The sequence below is a fragment of the Arachis ipaensis genome, chromosome B09 (genome assembly GCF_000816755.2).
Source record: "Arachis ipaensis cultivar K30076 chromosome B09, Araip1.1, whole genome shotgun sequence".
Classification (NCBI taxonomy): domain Eukaryota; kingdom Viridiplantae; phylum Streptophyta; class Magnoliopsida; order Fabales; family Fabaceae; genus Arachis; species Arachis ipaensis.
In genome coordinates, this window is record NC_029793.2 from 15,719,460 (window position 1) to 15,739,858 (window position 20,399).

General features: G+C 39.3%; 2 protein-coding genes and 1 long non-coding RNA gene across 4 annotated transcripts in view; all 3 read left to right on the top strand.

Annotated features, from left to right (window-relative positions):
• LOC107618757 (peroxidase A2) overlaps window positions 1-2,174 on the top strand; it is a 3,632-nt gene extending 1,458 nt beyond the window's left edge. The window contains exons 2-4 of the mRNA XM_016320901.2: window positions 474-668; window positions 1,026-1,191; window positions 1,552-2,174. Coding sequence (XP_016176387.1) covers window positions 474-668; window positions 1,026-1,191; window positions 1,552-1,970 — 780 coding nt within the window. The 3' untranslated portion in view covers window positions 1,971-2,174. The remainder of the gene's footprint in view (window positions 1-473; window positions 669-1,025; window positions 1,192-1,551) is intronic.
• Window positions 7,591-9,005, top strand: LOC110266554. Of its 2 annotated transcripts, none has more exons than XR_002353966.1 (3): window positions 7,591-7,737; window positions 8,178-8,285; window positions 8,713-8,952. It is a non-coding gene; the product is annotated as an uncharacterized LOC110266554 (long non-coding RNA). The 2 variants fall into 2 exon arrangements; XR_002353965.1 differs by lacking the exon at window positions 7,591-7,737 and having other exon boundaries at window positions 7,760-8,285; window positions 8,713-8,780; window positions 8,901-9,005.
• LOC110266764 (protein MAIN-LIKE 1-like) lies at window positions 16,697-19,046 on the top strand. The gene is made up of 6 exons (XM_021111770.1): window positions 16,697-16,768; window positions 17,042-17,164; window positions 17,309-17,749; window positions 17,798-18,051; window positions 18,141-18,228; window positions 18,321-19,046. The coding sequence occupies exons 1-6, from the start codon at window positions 16,697-16,699 to the stop codon at window positions 19,044-19,046; spliced, it is 1,704 nt and encodes a 567-aa protein (XP_020967429.1).

Consider the following 20,399-nt stretch of genomic DNA (forward strand, 5'->3'; position numbering starts at 1 on the left):
ACTCATATCATGTTTATTGGCTCAAAAACTAGTGCTAAAGTTTTTGTCTCTGTCTTCAAAATTTTAGTATTTTATTACCTCTAAAAAGTAGAGATACAAAAGATTGAAATTTTTAGAAACAAAGACTGAAATGTTAATAATATTTTATAATTAAAATACTCTCATTTCAATTAATTACTTTCAATTTTACCTTTTGTGCAAATTAAATTAAAACTTTATTCTTATTTCAATTTCTATTTTCCAATTTACACCAAATAGAATACTAAAATTTATTTTAGTTTTTGTCTCTTAATTTTTGTCTCTCAATTTTAATTTTTCAGTCTCTGTCTCTCCACCAAAGACTACCAAAATATTTAGTTTTGGTCTTACCATTTGTTTGTCTTCATTGAATACTATTGTCATGTTAACACAAAAAAAAATTGTATATTAGACTAATAACAATGTTATTTAATAGTACTTTTTTGTTGTGACAGGGATGTGATGCGTCGCTGTTGCTAGACGTAGGTGGCAACATAACAGAGAGCGAGAAAACTGCAGGTCCTAACAACAATTCCGCCAGGGGCTTTAATGTAATTGACAACATTAAAGCCGCTCTTAATTCATCATGCCCTGGTGTTGTGTCTTGCGCTGATATTCTTGCCCTTGCAGCCGAAGCTTCAGTTTCCTTGGTAAATTATATTAACTAGCTACAAATCATATTATTTTATTACATATAAGAAAAAAAATTTTATCTTTTACACATATATAAGAATGAAATAGGATAAGTTTTTCTTCTTCACATACTGTCAGAGTTTTACAATGCAAAGATAGCTAATGGTATATTGTTATATCGATAAAAATAATTAATTTTTAAGTTGATTTCTTAAAAATTCATTTAAATGCATGAATTTGATTGGATAATCTTATAAACTTTTGTATTCTATTAATAGACAAAAATTAAACTTATATTTTAACATAACATATCATATATATGTAGATATGTGTGTTGTGTTCACTCGGGTTAATCAAGAGTGAAAATTTTGTAGGAAAAAGGTCCTTCTTGGAAGGTACTACTTGGAAGAAGGGATGGTCTAACTGCGAACAAAACTGGAGCCAATACCCTTCTTCCTACTCCATTTGAGACTCTAGCACAGATCACAGCCAAATTCAGTGCAGTTAATCTGAACATAACGGACCTCGTTGCATTATCTGGTAACCAGCTTTATCTATTATAATAACTAAATTAAATGCATGTGATCTGATCCCGTATTAGTAAAATATTTACAAAATATGCTTAATTAAATTTATCATTCAATGACATAACTAGCCACATAATTGATTCTAGAGTAAGCACTCTTTCTCTTAGCTTTCATGTTAAAGTTGCTTTGGACTCGGAGAGAAATACTAGGAGCAAAATTTATTATTTTTTGTTATCACTTAATCATCAATTTATTTTTTTTAGTTTAATAAGCTAACAACATACTTTATCCTATGTTTTAAACATTAATAACCAAGGACTAAAAATAATAAATTCTAATAATTTTCGATCTGAAAAGTTTGGAATCTGATTAGGTGCGCACACATTCGGACGTGCCCAGTGCCAATTCTTCTCTCAAAGGCTCTACAACTTCAGTGGGACAGGCAATCCTGATCCAACATTGAACGCTACCTATTTAACAACTCTACAACAGAGTTGTCCGCAAAACGGAAACGGTTCGACTTTGAACAACTTGGATCCTTCCTCCCCCAACACATTCGACAAAAACTACTTCACGAACCTTCTCAACAACCGGGGCCTTCTCCAAACAGACCAAGAACTCTTCTCCACCAACGGATCTTCAACAATTTCAATTGTCAGAAACTTTGCTAACAATAAAAATGCCTTCTTCCAAGCATTTGCACAGGCAATGATCAAGATGGGGAATATTAGCCCCTTGACGGGGACTCAAGGTGAAATCAGAGCCGATTGTAAGAAAGTTAACGGAAGTTGAGGCAACCAAAGAATAAATTATTACATGTTCTTAAAATATTAAAAGTTCACACTTCCATTTAATCAAATTATCGGAGTTTCTTAATTACTACTTACAAGCATAATAAGCTGTCTTCTTTGAGTTGTCAGGAGTGACATGAATTTGTCTTTGTGTAAAAATAATATTTAAAAATTATTAAAATATATCAAATAATTTAATGTTTCAGATTTTGTATTCAAAGATTGATTTTTTAATTATGAATGTGATTTATTTATTCTATGAATGATCTTAATTATTATATATATTTCCAATAAAAATTGTTCACTTTATTATGGCAATGATTATGCTTTTTTTTTTAATCCGTACTATCATTAGGAACGCAAATTATGCGCGTCATATATGTAGCTATGTCGGACTACTACACCTTTGTGTCTGCTACCTCCATTCAACCAATAATAGACATACACAAGTCACTAAGACATCAATTCACAAAAACAAGTTGCATGTATAGCAAGTAACACATATACATGCACATAATTAGCAAGCACAAGCAATTTAATACACTCAAACAACACAAACAAATGTATATGAAGAATATTTGTCTTATTGACTATGAGTTCACGTATTAATATTGTCAAACTCGACATCTAGTAACGTAATCTTTGCTAGACATAATCTTTTTGTCGTCCATCTCACAAGAGAAAACAAAACTTTTTCTTATTGTCCATTTAAAAAAAAAAAAGATAAAATATATTTTTTGTTTTTGAAATTTGCTTAAAATTTTAAAAATACTCATAAATTTTATTTTCTTTTTTATTTGCATTAAATTTACTCCTAACGACTAATTTTTCAAAAAAATTATGACTAATTTAGGAATAACTCCACAAGAACAATTTTTAATATAAATAAATCAAACATATTTATCATGCATTATTGTTAGATTAGTTCTAATTTTTTAAAAATTTAATTATTAGGAATATATCTTATGCAAATCGAAAATTTTTGAAACAAAATAAAATTTAGGGATATTTTTAAAATTTTCAGCAAATTTTAAGAATAAAAAATATAATTTATCCAAAAAGAAAATAACTTTCTCAAAAGCTTGAAAATCTTGGAAGGACATTATTTACAACCAGCAGTTAACAGTAATTTTGAGAGGATTTAGTGGCAATTAGTTACTTGCTGCTAGATTGGATGCTACTAAATGGTTTAGTAGTGGGTTTTACCAATCGGTGGAATAACCGTCACAAAATCTGATTTGTAGTGGTTAGAAACATTGTTATAATGATATTTAAACCGTTCATATTTTGCATCAATAATGCTAGAAAATTAAGAGAGGTCCAGCCAACAATAAGTCAACAAATATTTTTAAATTATATTCTATATTAATTAATAACATTAATTGTTATTAATTAGTAGTAATTTAAATTTTTTTTAAAAGATACAAAATTAATGATTATTAATTGCCTCTTCTTATTCTAATTCACCTTTTACCATTTATTATGCAAACACTAATTCCTCTTTCCAAAGAAAACTTTGAAACTCCAAAAAACAAAAAGCACCAAAACATAAGATAAAGAATCATCTAAATCCTAAGAAAAAAACATACAAAACATAGAAAAAGAATCATCCAAAACTAATAAAAAGAATCATCCAAAACTAATAAAAAGAATCATCCAAATCCTAAGAAAAAAATATACAAAACATAGAAAAAGGAATCATCCAAAACTAATAAAAAGAATCATCCGAAATGTAGAAAAAGGAAACATAAAAAACTAGTTTAAAAAATCATTCAAAACCAAATAGGAGGAGGATAAGGAGAGCCGCAGGGTGGCCGGCGATGACGTCTTGGATGGCGTTGCGTGGACAGTGGGGGGACTCGCAGTGGCGTGTTTGGACAACTGGAGGAGTCGCCATGGGTCGGAGTAAATGATCGCGCGTCGCGAATGGGGACCTGGTGGTGGTTGCGTCGTGATGGATAGAGAGTCGTGGGGTGCGAGTGGCGAGCGATGGGGAGTCGCGAGCAGCAAGGGTGTGTCGGGTGAGCGATGGGGAGTCGCGATGGGACAGGAGGAGGGTGAAATAGAAGCTAGGGCAATGGTAGCTGTCTTTCCTGCGCAAACGACAGATGAAGTGACGGAGAAGGATGCAAGGACTACCGGCGATGGCGCACGAGGACGGTGCTGCGGTGACGCTAGCAGCGCAAGAACGAAACCACGACAGCGTGGGACATTGGGAAGAGGGATTAGGATTTGTGGTTTTGTGTGGTGAATGGTGAGTGGAAGTGAAAATAAATTAGGATAAGTTTTGATTCAAAAATGTCATTAATGTCAATTAATCAAATTTTGAATTTGAAAAAATAATTTAAAATTAATCATTATTAATTGAGTTGTTCAATTCTTAGCTGATGGACATTTGACTCCCTATGCTTTTCCATTTTGCAATGATATGAAACCACCATTAAGCGCTAATTTGATTTAAAATCCAGCATTCATTTCGTGGTAGTTTGAAACTACTGATATATCTTCTCCTATTATGTGATGGTTTAAGTGAATAAAAAAAGTAGAGAAAAGGATAAATAAATTCTTAACTTTTTGTTCTGTGGACATTTCCGTCCTTGAATATTGAAAAATACATTTAGATTTCCGTCCTCTTAAAAAATTGGACATCTAGGTTCCTCCATTAAATAGAGTCCGTTAAACTCAACGGAAAATTCTGACGTAACTCTCATTGAACTAACCTGGTCATTACAGTGTTTTACGTAGAGGGAGAATTTTCAAAACGAGACAAATTAGTCCCCCTCCTTCAAAACGACGCCGTTTTGAATAGTACCCCTCCACTTCAAAGGCTCGTCCCTTTTCACCGCCACCATACACTGCTGCAACTTCCACAACCATCCCCCACTTATGCTCCTGCTCCTTATTGTTACAAATTTTCGGTCTTCAAAGCTCGAAGAATGAAAAATGAATACCCTCAAGCACCACCCCAAGAAGAAGAAAAGTGCGTGGTACGTTGAAATGGTGGTGGAGGCAAGCGGGCATATGCGGCCATCAAGAGTGATAACTTCAAAATCAACATTTTCACATGAGCTTCTAACTTCACCTGCAAAAAAGAAGAGACAATTACATGATTTTGATAACCATGACATGAATTCATAGAAACGAAGAAGAATCTGGGTAGTTTACAAGTGTAGAAGTCTTGAAGCTTGAGGTTTAGATGAGAAGTTTTGAGGGACTTGAAGACTTTGATTATGAGAGTACTTTTTTCAACACCCTACAATTGAATGATAAGTCAAATTAGAAATTAGATGATGATGACTCACACAAAGATCGGTAACAAGGAAGCATTTGCCAGGAGCGGCCATTGTACTTCTGACTTTGTTGTTGTGTCAATGGCATTGGAAATAGAAAGTAAGAGTGAGAAATTTTCTTATGTAATGCTATTGGATTGAATTTGACCACCGCCGGTGGTGGTGTTGGTGCCAAATCCGCCATTGGAGGAGGAAAAGCAAGCTTCGACAAAAAGAAGAAAAAGAACAAAAACCCTAACGAACATGAGAAAAATCCCTCCATCGACGAGCAGGGCAACACACGAGCTTTAGGGTAGCAGCGGCGAGTAGGGCAGTACACGAGCAGTAGTAGTGATTCACTCGGAAACTGTCTCTCAACAATTTCCTACCGGCAAGTGCACCGGATTGTCGTCAAGTAAAAACTCACTGTAGAGTGAGGTCAAATCCCACAGGAATTAGTTGGTTGATCAATGTTAGTTGAAGAATTATGCTAGTTGAGCGAAATCAAAATTGGGTTGCGATTGCAGAATGTAAATTTGGCAGGAAAATTAAATTGCAAGAAAAAATGACAAAAATTAAAGTGCGAGAAATTAAATGAAAGAAGCTTAAATTGCATGAAATTAAATGGGAATGGGGATTAAGGATGAAATTAAAGAGCAGAAAGTAAATAGAATGGGTAGATCAGAGATGGGGATTCATTGGGTTTCGAATTCAAAGATTTGCAGAAAAGTAAAATTGGCAGAGTGTCAGTATCCCTCCGCCTTGCTAAAAGTTAAAAAAAAGGTCCTCTCTAACTTAAATTCTAAGATATTTATACACTTTCTTCCATTGATCTTCAATCTCTGAATTGGGCTTTTTTGGCCTTGATTGGATTGGGTTGAAGTTGCTCCAATTGGTTTTCCTTGCTGTTGAGAAGAAGTCTGTTTGAATTGCTGAATTCTGTTGCTCACGTTGGAGTCCACGTTTGATGGCCAACGTTGACTCAAACGCGTCTCTGCAAAATCAGTTCTGCTTGCTGTCATTGGCGTTTGACTCAACGTTGGAGTGCAAACGTTCCTCTACCCACGCGTACGCGTGCCTTGCGCATTTGCGCGCATGGGGTCAGAATGCGCATCCACGTGTGTGCGTACGCTATGCGTGCGCGTGGATAAAAAAATCCATTTCCAATTTTAAAAGCATATAGAAGAACGTTGGCCTCAGCGTTGGACTGGCAACGTTCCCTCCAACGTTGGCCTATCCACGCGTGTGCGTGGATTCTCAAAAGCTCAACCTGCGCGTATGCGCCATAGACGCATGCGCATCGTTGCTCGTTTTCAAATCCAACATTTTAAGATCAGAATCGTGCACGTTGGCCACCAACGTTTGAGGTAGCGTTTGGGGTCCAATGTTACCCATCCACGCGTACGCGTCAGCCACGCGTGCCCGTGGATTGTCAGAATTTCCAATCCACGCGTGCGCGTACAGCACGCGTGCGCGTCACTACAGATTTCCAAATTCTCCAGAAAGCTCATTTTATCACAACGTTGGGGGTAACGTTGGCTTGCCAACGTTCCCTTCAACGTGGGCACTAGCAGTTTATGCAGAACCTTGCTCTGCTTTCTTCCCAACGTTTGAGGCAACGTTGGTGGTCCAACTTGGCCACCAACGTTACTTCGTGTGCATCCTTTTCATGCTCCTTTTTCAACTTCCTCCCATGCTTTCCTTCACCTGTCATCCACCAATTCATGTATCAAAGCCTTGCTAAAGTCATGAGAATTCTCATCATTCTTAGCACACAAGTAATTATAGCATAATTCTCATAAAATTGCATCAAATTAACCATGGTTGGTTGAATCTAGGTAGAGTTAAACACCAAAGTGGTCCCTGAGATTCGCAAAATACACCGATTTAGTCTCTGACTTCTCAATTGCACTAATTTAATCCTCCAGATTCGAAAAAATGCATCAAAGTGGTCCCCCTCATATTTTCCGGTCAGATTCCTTACCGGCGGGAGTGACGTGGTGAACGAGTGCCACGCTGGAGTGTCCAACGGTTGGATGATGTGGCAAATGAAACTTTATGCACCAATTTTGTCCCTGATCCCTTTTTAAACCCTAACTCACAAATGGCGCAGCACATCATCATCTTCTTCTCTTCTTCGTCGTCTTCTTCTTCTTCTTCTTCTTCTTCTTTTTATGATGATTCACTTCTATGTCTCTTTCCACCTATAACTTTCCTGCCATTTAGGTGCAAACCCCTTCTGGTATGGCTCGCACCCACAGATTTGCAACCGAGACGGTTGATGTTCCCGCACAAGAAGGTGAAAGGGTAACTGTTGCGGTGGCAGCTCCATTATTTAATCCCTCAGTCCTCTTTCCCCTTCTTGCTATCCTTGCCACTGGTGATGCTGCCTCTGGACTTATTGACCCCGGGTTGCCCCAATTCCTATCAGTTGTTGCAGTTTCATCACTCGCTGTTGGAGCCACGTTAAATTTCGTCGTTTCTCCACAGTTGAAGCAGGTACTGCTGTTAGTTCATCAATTTTGTTCCCATTGATAGATGCTTGTTTGCCTATCTTTTGTCTATCCAGTTTTACTTAAAAGAGGCAATCTTCTTGTTGATGATGCTTATATTGTTGTTTCCCCTTTGAAAAAATAACTTAAAAATGGCAATGTGTCTGCAGTTGTTACTTTCACTCTTTCGGTGGTTTAAACTCTATCCACATGGGTTTGTGCTTTGTTTTATTACTACTCGTCCTTGAATATGAGAAATAGGAAACAAAAGGGTGCAACTTTTTTTAGTTCATGACTTGTGGGCTCCTTCGATGGAAGTTATTGCAATATGGAGGAATCAGTGTGGCTTGATTTCCCCTTATCTTTAACTTTGTTTACATTACTCAATTATGAGGGTTCTCAAGAAGATATAATTAGTTCATCTGCTCTTTATTCTGGCCAACACAGCTTCCACAAGGGTCGGTTGAGGTTACTGCTATCAAACAACGACTTCTATCTCAGTATGATGTGATTCTGTCACGCATCAAAGACCTAAAAGAGGCTGCTGAAAAAGAGGTGTGCTACATTCATGATTTGAAATTAGCATGGTGATATATGATTTGATAATTCATAGATAATTCAGTTTGAACCATCCTGCATATTCGTGTGAATATTTTGCTGTAAAGAGGGAAAGATATAGTTATGTCTGACTATAATTTACATTATGTTGTAGAAAAATCATCCTGATTGAAAAGGAATGCAGAATGCTGAACTGAATCATCTAATAATACACTAGCAATCTAATTATAAGTAACTTATAGAAAATACTTGAATATGTCACAGTTTTCTCCAGAAATTGTCTGAGTACAGCTCATTGATTGTATATTTTATTTATGACCGAATAAAAGAGAGTGCAAAAATCTTTATTGAAAAAAGGCACTTTGTTTCCTATCCTTATGTGAATTTTTACCTGTACCAGTTATATTTACTTCCTCCTTTGTAGATCTGGATGTTAGCTCGAATGTGCCAACTCGAGAACAAAATTTCAGCTGTTGGAGAACCTTCTTATCGGTGAACTGTGAATCCGCAACATCATAGATTCTTTGTTTCTGATATGTTCATGAAATAGTTTTTAAATAAATAAATATGTTGTTGAAATAATCATTTTCTCCTCATTGACCATTTATGCAGGACTCGTAGAAGTAAAGTCAAAAGGGTGCGAGAGAGTCTGCAAAACTCCCTCAGGGGAAGGATTGAATTGATTGATAGCTATGCCAGGGTATGCTTCTCAGAAAAAAGTATAATGAGAATGAATAGAAGAAGAAGAAGAAGAAGAAGAAGAAGAAGAAGAAGAAGAAGAAGAAGAAGAAGAAGAAGAAGAAGAAGAAGAAGACGATGATATGCTGCGCCATTTGTGAGTTAGGGTTTAAAAAGGGATCAGGGACAAAATTGGTGCATAAAGTTTCATTTGCCACGTCATCCAACCGTTGGACACTCCAGCGTGGCACTCGTTCGTCACGTCACTCCCGCCGGTAAGGAATCTGGCCGGAAAATATGAGGGGGACCACTTTGATGCATTTTTTCGAATCTGGAGGACTAAATTAGTGCAATTAGGAAGTCAGGGACTAAATTGGTGCATTTTGCGAATCTCAGGGACCACTTTGGTGTTTAACTCAATCTAGGCATACATGAATTTCTAACCCAATTGCTTACTTATAACTCAAGAAAGTGCATAAAACCTATTAAAAACAAAGAAAAAGGCTAGTGAAGCTAGCCTAAGATGCCCTGGCATTACAACACCAAACTTAAATCTTGCTTGTCCCTAAGCAAATACTGAATTATTGAGAAAAAAGAATGAAACAGAGAATGATGTTCATATCAGCAAGTCATTATTATTAGTTCATGGGGTTTTATGCAAAAAATGTTGCAGCTCACTTCTTATTGATCCTTAGGAATAGAATATCTCCTTTAAGCATCAACTAACATACTGCTATGACCTCTTATTATTCACTCATCCTTGGTAATTGCTTTTCTTTTCCTGTGAGCTTATTTCTCACTAGTAGCTTAGTGTCATGTGTTGTAGCAGCTTCTTATCTTATTTTCACTCAACACATATTCACTACAGACACTTGACTCATAATTCTTCTTAAGACATTGATGTCTAGCACCTCTTTGGGTAACTAAATGCCTTGTAACTAGGTTGCTCTTGATAATGAATTTTCGGTTGATAATCCCTGGTTAGCTAACCCAAGTTACCAAGTGTTAAATCACTCCATAGAACCTAATCATCCAAGTAGATCCTAGTACAAAGACACCACAGGCATATGTCCTAAGGTCCAAGCTATTGGTGTCTAGCCTTATTCTTTGCTTTCTTCTGTTTTGCACTAGAAATACAAACTATGAACTAGTAATTAAACTATTGTTAAGTAATTTCCCTGCTTGGTTGGAGCTAGTGACTAGTCATGCTGAGGGTTACGATGTGTTCTTTAATTAAATCTTTGGTGGAACACCAAACTTAGAATTACACATTCACCTTTGGATTGTTTTGGTGTGGAACACCAAACTTAGCTCCTTGTAATACAGAGAATCTACTTAACTCTTTTATTGAATTTAACTTGGGAAAGAGAACTACCTTTGGTTGGGTTGCCTCCCAACAAGCGCTCTTTTATCGTCACTAGCTTGACGATCGATTTACTGTTAGGGCAGATTGTAATGCCTCAAATCTTCTCCCCTCATTGTGAATCTGTCACCATTTAATTCTTTAAGAATTTTTACATGTTCAAATGAGAGGATCATGTTGATTGTGTAGACTTGAGGTAATTGAGATGGTATCGCGGGAGGGTGAGGAGGTATGAGTGAATGGTGGGCTGATATCACTTGGTCACCTAGTGAGAAATCCTCAGTGGGAATTTTCTTATTCTTCCATCTCATTGGTACTTTGTTCCCCATTTTCCTTTATTCTTTAAGTAGTGCTTCAGAAGTTCTTGTGTTGGAGTGATCTTTATTGATTAATTCCCTTGGTTCCTGTTGTTTCAGCTCCTCCTCTAGTATCCTTGGTTGCTTCATCTCTTGAGCTTCTTGTTTATCCACCCATGAAAGCTCCAGAGGCTTGGCTGGTGGTTCATTGCTGTTCTCCTTCAAATAGCTCTCAATGTACTCTTCCTTTAATTCCTTGCTCTGTTGCTCAGACTCATACGTGGGCTTGAAGACATGGAAAGTGAGTTGCTCATCATGCATTCAATATCAACTCTCCTTGTTCTACATCAATGAATGCTCTACCAGTAGCCAAGAATGGTCTCCCTAAGATGATCGGGTGAAGATGGCTCTCTTCCATTTCAAGAACTACAAAGTCAGTGGGGAGAAAGTAATTTCCCACTTTGACCAGTATATTCTCGACTACTCCTTCAGCTTGCTTCTAAGTCTTGTTAGCCAATTGGATGATTACATATGTGGACTTAAGCTCATTGATTTTCAATCTTTTCATGAAAGACAGAGGCATCAAATTTATGCTGGCTCCCAGATCACATAATCCTCTATCAATCATGATATCTTCTATAGCACAGGGGACGTGAAAGCTTCCCGGATCCCCTTTCTTTATGGGTAATGCCTTCTAAATGAGAGCACTACATTCCTTGTTCATCACCACTGTTTGGCCACCCTTTAGATTGCTCTTCCTAGCTAGTAACTTCTTCATCCACTTGATACAAGTAGGCATCTGTTTGAGGATTTCGAGGAAGGGAATGTTGACATCAAGAGTCTTAAATTCATCCAAGAATTTGGTGTATGTTCTCCCTTTCTCACTATTCCTAAGTCTCTGTGGGAATGGTGCTTTTGGCACATATGGTTGCAGGATTTTTTTCTCTTCTGATTCTCTCCCTTGGGCAAGATCAGTCCTTTGCTCAATCTCTTCTTTTCTCTCTTCTAAAAATCTTTGATTATGTGCTGTAGGATTGCTAATTTCTTCTTTCCAAACCTCCTCACTTGCTAGGTTTACTGCTTTACATTCTTCTCATCTCACATTTTGTGTTCCTCCTCTTGGATTCTTCTCAGTGTCACTTGGGAAGCTATCAATGGATTTGGAAATTTGTTGAGATAGGTATCCCACTTGTGACTCAAGCTGCTTGATAATTTCTCCTCGACTTTTCATACTCGTCCTCACTTCCTCCTTGAATGTTTTGTTATCTTCAGACTCCCTGCAGAGGTTTTCAAGCATAGCTTCGATCTTGGAGAATCTGTCATCAGATGGTGGGTTGAGGTGGGGTGTTGAGGCTGATTATTTTGGGCTTGGTAGTGTGGTTATGAATAAGTGTTTTGTGTGGTCTGGTATGGTCTTTGGTTGGAGAATTGATGAGTGGAGTTGTTGTAATGGTTTGGATTGTGAGATTTGTGGTTTTGGTTTTGGTCTTGTTGGTTTTTCCACCCAAAGTTTGGGTGGTTCTTCCAACCAGGGTTGTAAGTCTTGGAGTAAGGGTCATGCTCTTGTCTTGCAGAATTTCCAATGTAGTTAACTTCTTCTTCCTCTATGTTTGGCTCTTCTGGTGCTGATGGTTGGGTGTGGGTTGCTGCTACTTGGCTTGCCTCTATCTTCTTTGTGAGATCCGCCAATTGCTTGGCAATTATCTTGTTCTGACCAAAATTGCATCCATGTTGTTCAGCTCCATGACTCCCTTGTTGTTGCTTCTGTCTGAGGCATAAAAATACTCATTGTCAGCCACTGTCTCTATAACATCAATAGCTTCTTCAATGGTCTTCTTCTTGTTAAGGAAACCTCCAGATGAGTGGTCTACAGCTTTCTTTGATTCACAATTCAGCGCTTCATAAAAGATATGAATTTGCACCCACTCATTAAACATATCAGGGAGACATTTCCTTGTCAAGTCTTTGAATCTCTCACAGGCTTCATAAATAGTCTCACCATCCTACTGTCTGAATGTTTGAACCTCTGCTCTCAGCCTATTGACTCTTGTGGAGGATAGAACCTTGCCAAGAATTTGTTAACTACATCTTTCCAAGTTGTAAGGCTCTCCTTTGGAAATGATTCTAGCCACTTGGATGCTTTATCCCTTAGAGAGAAGGGGAATAAAAGCAGCCTATAGGCATCAGGATGAACTCCATTTGGTTTCACTGTGTCACAGATTCTTAGGAATGAAGTGAGATGCTGATTAGGATCTTCTTGGGCGCTTCCTCCAAAAGAAAAATTGTTTTGAATCAGTGTGATGAGCTGTGTCTTCAATTCGAAATTATTGGCATGGATGGTTGGCTTTTGAATGCTGCTACCACAGTTTCTTGGGTTTGGATTGATGTAGGAGCCTAGAACTCTCCTCTCTTGTCTAGCAGGGTTGGCTGCACCTCTTCTGGCATGATTGTTCACCTTTCCTTCATGATGGTTTTCCATATCATGCTCCATGGTTATAACCAAGTCTTCCTCCTCTTGTTCTGCACCAACAGCCCTTTTTCCTCTTGCTTCCCTCCTTAATCTCAAGAAGGTTCACTCCAGTTCACTGTCAAAAGAGGTTGAGACCTCTCTTCTACCTGTCATACAATGAACAAGTACAAGAAATACCAAGTGCAGAGTCTACTAAAATAGAGTATAGTTAGCTTGGTTAGAGTAATTTATCAAACAGTTAATGAGTTAGTGGATTAATTCTGCTGGAAAGTAAAGAAATAAAGAAAAATTAAAGAGGAACAACTAAAAATTGCAGAGAACGAAAATGAACAATTGAAATTAAAATTCAATTAATCAAAAGAAAAGAAAATTGCTCAATATAGTTATCCTCTAAATTAGTAATTGTCAATACAAAACCAATCCCCGACAATGGTGCCATAAACTTGATTCACTCAGAAACTGTCTCTCAACAATTTCCTACCGGTAAGTACACTGGATTGTCGTCAAGTAAAAACTCACTGTAGAGTGAGGTCGAATCCCACAAGGATTGGTTGGTTGATCAATGTTAATTGGGGAATTATGCTAGTTGAGCGAAATCAAAATTGGGTTGCGATTGCAGAACATAAATTTGGCGAGAAAATTAAATTGCAAGAAACTAAATGACAAAAATTAAAATGCGAGAAATTAAATGACAGAAGTTTAAATTGCATGAAATTAAATGGGAATGGGGATTAAGCATGAAATTAAAGAGCAGAAAGTAAATAAAATGGGTAGATCAGAGATGGGATTCATTGGGTTTCAGGAGATATTGAATTCTTCAGATCAAATCATTTTCATCTCTTCCTCAATCAATGCATTCATTGACATTGCTTGGCAATCTTAGATGATTGGATCCCAATGTCTTGGCTCACCAATCTCTCTAAGCATGAACAATTGCCTAATTTCTTGATTTAATTACTCATGGGAAGAGTTGAAGTTCGGTCACTGACTATACCACACAAATTCATAGATCAAAGTATTGGTAGGATTAAATGTCACAATATCCATCCAACCCCCAATCTAATCCAATGTGAGAAAGCAATTCTAGCATGAATTCTTCATCCCTCTCTCAAGGATCTAAAGAATTCCAATTATGGATAGCTTCTCTGTCAAGACAACTGTCCAATTAAATTAAGATAAAAAACCTTCTAACAAAAATCAAGAGAAAAGAAAGAAGAAGAAGATGAAAACTACTATTGATCCATTGAATTACAATAGAGCTCCCTAACCCAATGAAAGGGGTTTATTTGTTCATAGCTCTCAAAATGGAAAATGGAATTGAAAGATACATTGCAGAATTCAAAGATTTGCAGAAAAGTAAAATTGGCAGAGTGTCAGTATCCCTCCGCCTTGCTAAAAGTTAAAAAAAAGGTCCTCTTTAACTTAAATTCTAAGTTATTTATACACTTTCTTCCATTGATCTTCAATCTCTGAATTGGGCTTTTGGCCTTAACTGGATTGGGTTGAAGTTACTCCAATTGGTTTTCCTTACTGTTGAGAAGAAGTCTATTTGAATTGCTGAATTCTGTTGCTCACGTTGGAATCCACATTTGATGGTCAACGTTGACTCAAACGTGTCTCTACAAAATCATTTCTGCTTGCTGTCATTGGCGTTTGACTCAACGTTGGAGTGCCAACGTTCCTCTACCCACGCGTACGCATGCCTTGCGCGTTTGTGCATGGATGAAAAAAATCCATTTCAAGTTTTAAAAGCATATAGAAGAACGTTGGCCTATCCACGCGTGCGCGTCGTTGCTCGTTTTCAAATCCAGCATTTTGAGATCAGAATCGTGCACGTTGGCCACCAACGTTTGAGGTAGCGTTTGGGATCCAACGTTACCCATCCACGCGTACGCGTCAGCTACGCGTGCCCGTGGATTGTCAGAATTTCCAATCCACGCGTGCGGGTCGCTACAGATTTCCAAATTCTCCAGAAAGCTCATTTTATCACAACGTTGGGGGTAACGTTGGCTTGCCAATGTTCCCTCTAACGTGGGCACCAGTAGTTTATGCAGAACCTTGCTCTGCTTTCTTCCCAACGTTTGGGGCAATGTTGGTGGTCCAACTTGGTCACCAACGTTGCTTCTTGTGCATCCTTTCCATGCTCCTTTTTCAACTTCCTCCCATGCTTTCCTTCACCTGTCATCCACTAATTCATGCATCAAAGCCTTCCTAAACTCATGAGAATTCTCATCATTCTTAGCACACAAGTAATTATAGCACAATTCTCATAAAATTGCATCAAATTAACCATGGTTGGATGAATCTAGGCATACATGAATTTCTAACCCAATTGCTTACTTATAACTCAAGAAAGTGCATAAAACCTATTAAAAACAAAGAAAAAGGCTAGTGAAACTAGCCTAAGATGCCCTGGCATCAAGTAGCAGGGAGGAGCAGACGCAGGATCAGAGGATCTTTAAAGGAAGGGGTACTCACCAAACGGGGTTGTTTTGAAGGAGGGAAGGACTAATTTGTCTCCGTTTTAAAAACTCTACCTCCACGTAGATCACCATAATGACTAAGTCAGTAAGCCAATACCAGAGTTTAGTGTCCAAATTCTAATACAATTCCTATACCAATTCCGTTGCCAAACATAACTACTCTTATTTTTTTTTACCAAAGATAGGGAGACTCGAACCTATGACCTCTTAGATGAGTATGGAAAGACTATGCAATTTGAGCTATAACTCATTGGCAACACAACTACTCCTATGCCAACTTCATTGTCAAATACATGTATCTATATTTTGCTTTTTGAAAAATACATGGATAGAAACACACGATAATGGAACTGGTCTAATATAAGTAGTTGGTACTTTATATACACGATTTATTTTTTAGTACTAATTTTTTATTTTTAAAGAAAATTTAAAAGACAATACTCCTAATCTCTTATTCCATTTTTATATCTAAAGTTTATATTTTTTTTTGTATAACTATAGATCACTCAATATCTCAACAAGTTTCGTATATTAACAGTTTTAAATAATATATAAAATCAATACTATAATTTGATGTTTAACTTTTGAAGAAATCATTTGGCTTCAAATAATTCATTTCATAAAAGGGCTCATCAAAATTACCCATATCCGCCAAATCAAAAATTGAGACAATATTCCACCAGAACGTATTTTTATGTAATTCGAAACAATAGGTTTCGAACTAGATATGTATGTAATTCGAATTGATTGAATTCGAATTACTCCAACTCACTAAACCCACGTAATTCGAATCAATTCGTTTCGAATTAGAAGAGAAAATTTTCAAGTAATTCGAGTCAACTTAACTCGAATTATGAGAGAGAAGTTCGAATCCTATTAATTCGAATTACTAGGAGAAGGAGTAGGGAGAGAAGTTCGAATCTTATTGATTCGAATTATGTGATTTTGGCTACTCTAAGTAATTCGAATTGATTCGTTTTGAATTACATTGAACTTGCCTATATAAGGGGTTCGAACCAAGTTCATTCGAATCACTTTGCCATTCTCATACCCCACCAAATCCCAGAGAAAACGACCAACATTTGGGCCGAGATTCACCGAATTGGCATATTCAGGCGATGGGAGACGATCCGGGGAGGCTTTACCGTCTGGATGGAGTTGCTCATATCGCCGGGGTGATCAACGACGAGGTTAGTGGTCTATGATGTTGCGCTGTTCATAGTGTTTTATGTTATGAAAGTGGTTTTATGATAGTGGTTTATGTTATAGCGGGTTTATGGCAGTGGTTTTATGAAAGTGGTTTTATGTTAGTGGTTTATGTTATAGTGGGTTTATGGTAGTGGTTTTTGTTAACGGTTTAGGACGGTGGTTTATGTTGTTGTTAGTGGTTTAGGATAGTGGTTTAGTGTAGTGGTTTAGTAAAGTGGTGTGGGCCAGTGGTTTTTGTTAATGGTTTTTGACAGTGGGTTATGTTAGTGCTAGCGGTTTATGATAGTGGTATAGGCAAACGGTTTTTGTCAGTGGTTTTTGTCACCGGTTTTTGTCACTGGTTTTTGTCACCGGTTTTTGTTTTACCCGTTTTTGAGGTTGGTTTTTTTTTAATGGTTTTGGATAGTGGTTTTAGCGTATGTTAGCGGTTTGGGGAAGTGGTCTTTGTTCTTTGTGATATGATTTGCATATGTCAGTGGTTTCTGAAAATGTTCTAATTATGCGGTTCATCTTCTGTCCAGCCTCAGCGTTGCATATCCAGCGTTAGGCGGCAGCAGGGGATGCGGCTTGATGAGAGGTACGTTTCGTATCTTCAGATGGCCGGCTTGTACCATCTAGCGAGGTTGAACGACAGATGGTTCCGACTAGACGAGCCTTTAGTCAGTGCATTCATCGAGAGATGGCGTCCAGAGACGCATACCTTCCACATGTCGTTTGGAGAGTGCACCATCACCCTTCAGGACGTCGCATACCAGCTGGGGTTGCCGGTGGATGGTCATTACGTTAGTGGTTGCCTGACAGACTTCCACCTATACATTGAGGGTGGTAGGCCAGCTTGGACGTGGTTCCATGAGTTGCTTGGTGTCCTGCCTCCTGAAAACCAAGTTCAAAAATTCGCAGTCAATTGTACATGGTTTCAGGAGACATTTGGAGAGTGTCCCGCAGGGGCCGACGAGGAGACAGTTAGGCGCTTTGCCCGTGCCTATATCATGATGTTGTTGGGGACGCAGCTGTTTGCCGACAAGTCCGGCAATCGTATACACATCAGATGGCTACCCTTTGTTGCTAGACTCGAGGAGATGGGTGGCTACAGTTGGGGGTCGGCGGCGCTCGCATGGTTGTACCGATGCATGTGCAGAGTCGCCAACAGACATGTTGTGAAGCTAGCTGGGCCGCTACAGTTACTGCAGTCTTGGATCTTTTGGAGGTTTCCTTCCTTTAGGCCCTCTGGGTGTGATGCGTTTAGCTGGCCCCTTGCCTCGAGGTACGTTTAGTTTTTTGTATTACGTATCGTTATGGTATTCACTTTAGTATGACTCACGAATGCATTATAAACCTTTACTTATTTCGCAGGTGGTCTGGTTACAATCCTGGGATTAGCAACAAGGGGCCTAGGGTTCAGATGGCTCGCCTGAAGCTCGACCTGTTACAGCCTCGGGATGTAAGTACCATCAGCCGTATGTGTAGCTAGTCAGTCTTTAAGTTTTTAAAGTTTAAGAGTGACTTTTAATAGAATGTTTATGGTGTTTACAGTTCATATGGATGCCCTATAGCGCACTCGACGTCATCCAGGTTGTCCATCCGGAGGTATTGGAGCCTCGGCATACGATGTTATGGCGGTGTATGACATCCTTGATATATTTTGCGGTTGTTGAGTGGCATCAGGTTGATAGAGTGCTACCGCAGTTTGGCGGCGTACAGCCCCAACCGCGCCCCACCCTGAACATAGACTTCTTGATGTCGAAGGACGGGAGAGGAGGTGACCGTTGGTTCCCGGCGCAGCTAGCTAATTGGCATCTTCACTGGCAGGAGCGTGCGGATCACATTTTACAGTTCGACGTTGTGGCCGACCCCGGCCCCTCGCATGAGTTCTTGACATGGTGGCATCAGCATGGAAAGAGATTCCTGTCGCCAGAGATGTACTTGGGTGATCCACGAGGTCTTCCTATTCCGGGTGAGGCGACTCAGAGGGGTCCAGGCCGAGTTCCTGAGATGGACCTAGTCCACGATGTTCCTGACAGACGTCGTGTTGAGAGGCGAGCTCGAGTCGGCACACGTCGTAGCCAGCGAGAGCATGCCTGGCTCGATGATGCCATGGATGAGGTTGAGGACGCAGGTAGGGGTCGAGGGAGACGACGTGGTGGTGGACGTAGGAGGAGGGGGGTTGATGCTAGAGATGATATCCACCACCCTGTGAGAGATGCAGCTGGACGAGGTGAGGGTGTCGGGGTTGACAGGCCCCAGCAGGGGGGGGCATGATGGTGAGTGGTATGGATCTGGTATGGGAGATCCGTCGACGCACACTGATGCTGGGCTTGGATGTGGACCACTTGGAGATTATTTCGTTGGTGTCCCCGGTGATGATCAGGCACTTCAGGACAGTACTCCATGGGTCAGTCCGAACTCTATGTTTCCAGACTTCATTGCTAGTGACGGTTTAGTGGCGGAGTTCGGTGGACCACATTTCCTTGAGGATATCCGTACCATCATGCAGGAGGATGATGCTTCACGAGGGCGGCATCAGACGACAGGGACATAGGCACATTTAGATGTAGATCTGAACGAGCCTGCCACGGTGCCTCCTGTGCAGACTTTTGCCTTGGGTGGGACGCCGACATCCGCACATACTCTGGGGTCACACTCAGTTGCCGGCCCGTCGTCATCCAGACCAGTACATGTTCCCCCTAGGCCGCCTACAGTGGATGTTCCGGAGGACGATTCCGACTCGATTGAGGATGAGGAGCCACTGATCCGGAGAGGACATAGGACACGGGTTCCGCGCCGTTGTTTCACTGGTTCACACCTATTCCGATGATTCTGGGTTCTACGTGTATTTGTTCTTGCCATGTAGTCAGCTTGTGTATTTTTACTTGGTTATTAATGTTATGTATGGCTTCCTTTATGTATTTGTGCACCCGGTAGTTACTTTCTTGTTATTTAGTGTTTTATCAGACACCTAGAGATAAGGTGTAGTTTGGTTATGTAACGTAAAGCCATAACAAGAACCACAATTGAAAGATATGTATCGTACGAAAAAAAACTTTTTGGAATTGTAGAATAAATTACTTAGTTTCACGAAGTTCATTGGTTGCTAAGTTAAATAACATGCATGTGCTGATGGTAATAGAAATAAAAACATACGGACAAACATTACTAATCATTGGTTGATCCGTTAAATAACATACATGTGATGATGGTAAATAGAAACAAAAACATTGAAACTAACATTCCTAGTTATTACCCTCCGTGACTGTGGGTCGTCCGGCCTGCGGACAACTTCGCCGAGTATGTCCTGGTTGCCTGCAGAGGCTACATCTCTTTGGGCGGTTCGGATCTGCATCATCCATGTTGGTTCGTATACGAGTAGACCTCGGCCGACCCTCCCTCGCACGCCTCATGTTCGGATCCGGTATAACGGTGGACCCGGCATATGGGGGCCAGAATCCCTCCGGAATGGGAGGTGTGAATCCCATCTGATAGACACCGAAAACAGAACTCATGCGATAAACTTCGTGGACGTAAGGCTGCCAAGTTAGTCGTGAGTACGCACAGCATGCCAGTGCGTGAGGACACGGGTAATGAAGTGCCTGGAAGTATCCACAATCACAAGTC

Excerpts from the sequence above, each read along its gene's own strand:
- LOC110266764 (XM_021111770.1), top strand. The coding sequence starts at position 16,697 with ATGGGAGACGATCCGGGGAGGCTTTACCGTCTGGATGGAGTTGCTCAT. Across the intron at positions 16,769-17,041 it reads CCGGGGTGATCAACGACGAG|TGGGTTATGTTAGTGCTAGC; the intron begins GTTAGTGGTCTA and ends GGTTTTTGACAG. Across the intron at positions 18,229-18,320 it reads ACCTGTTACAGCCTCGGGAT|TTCATATGGATGCCCTATAG; the intron begins GTAAGTACCATC and ends TGGTGTTTACAG.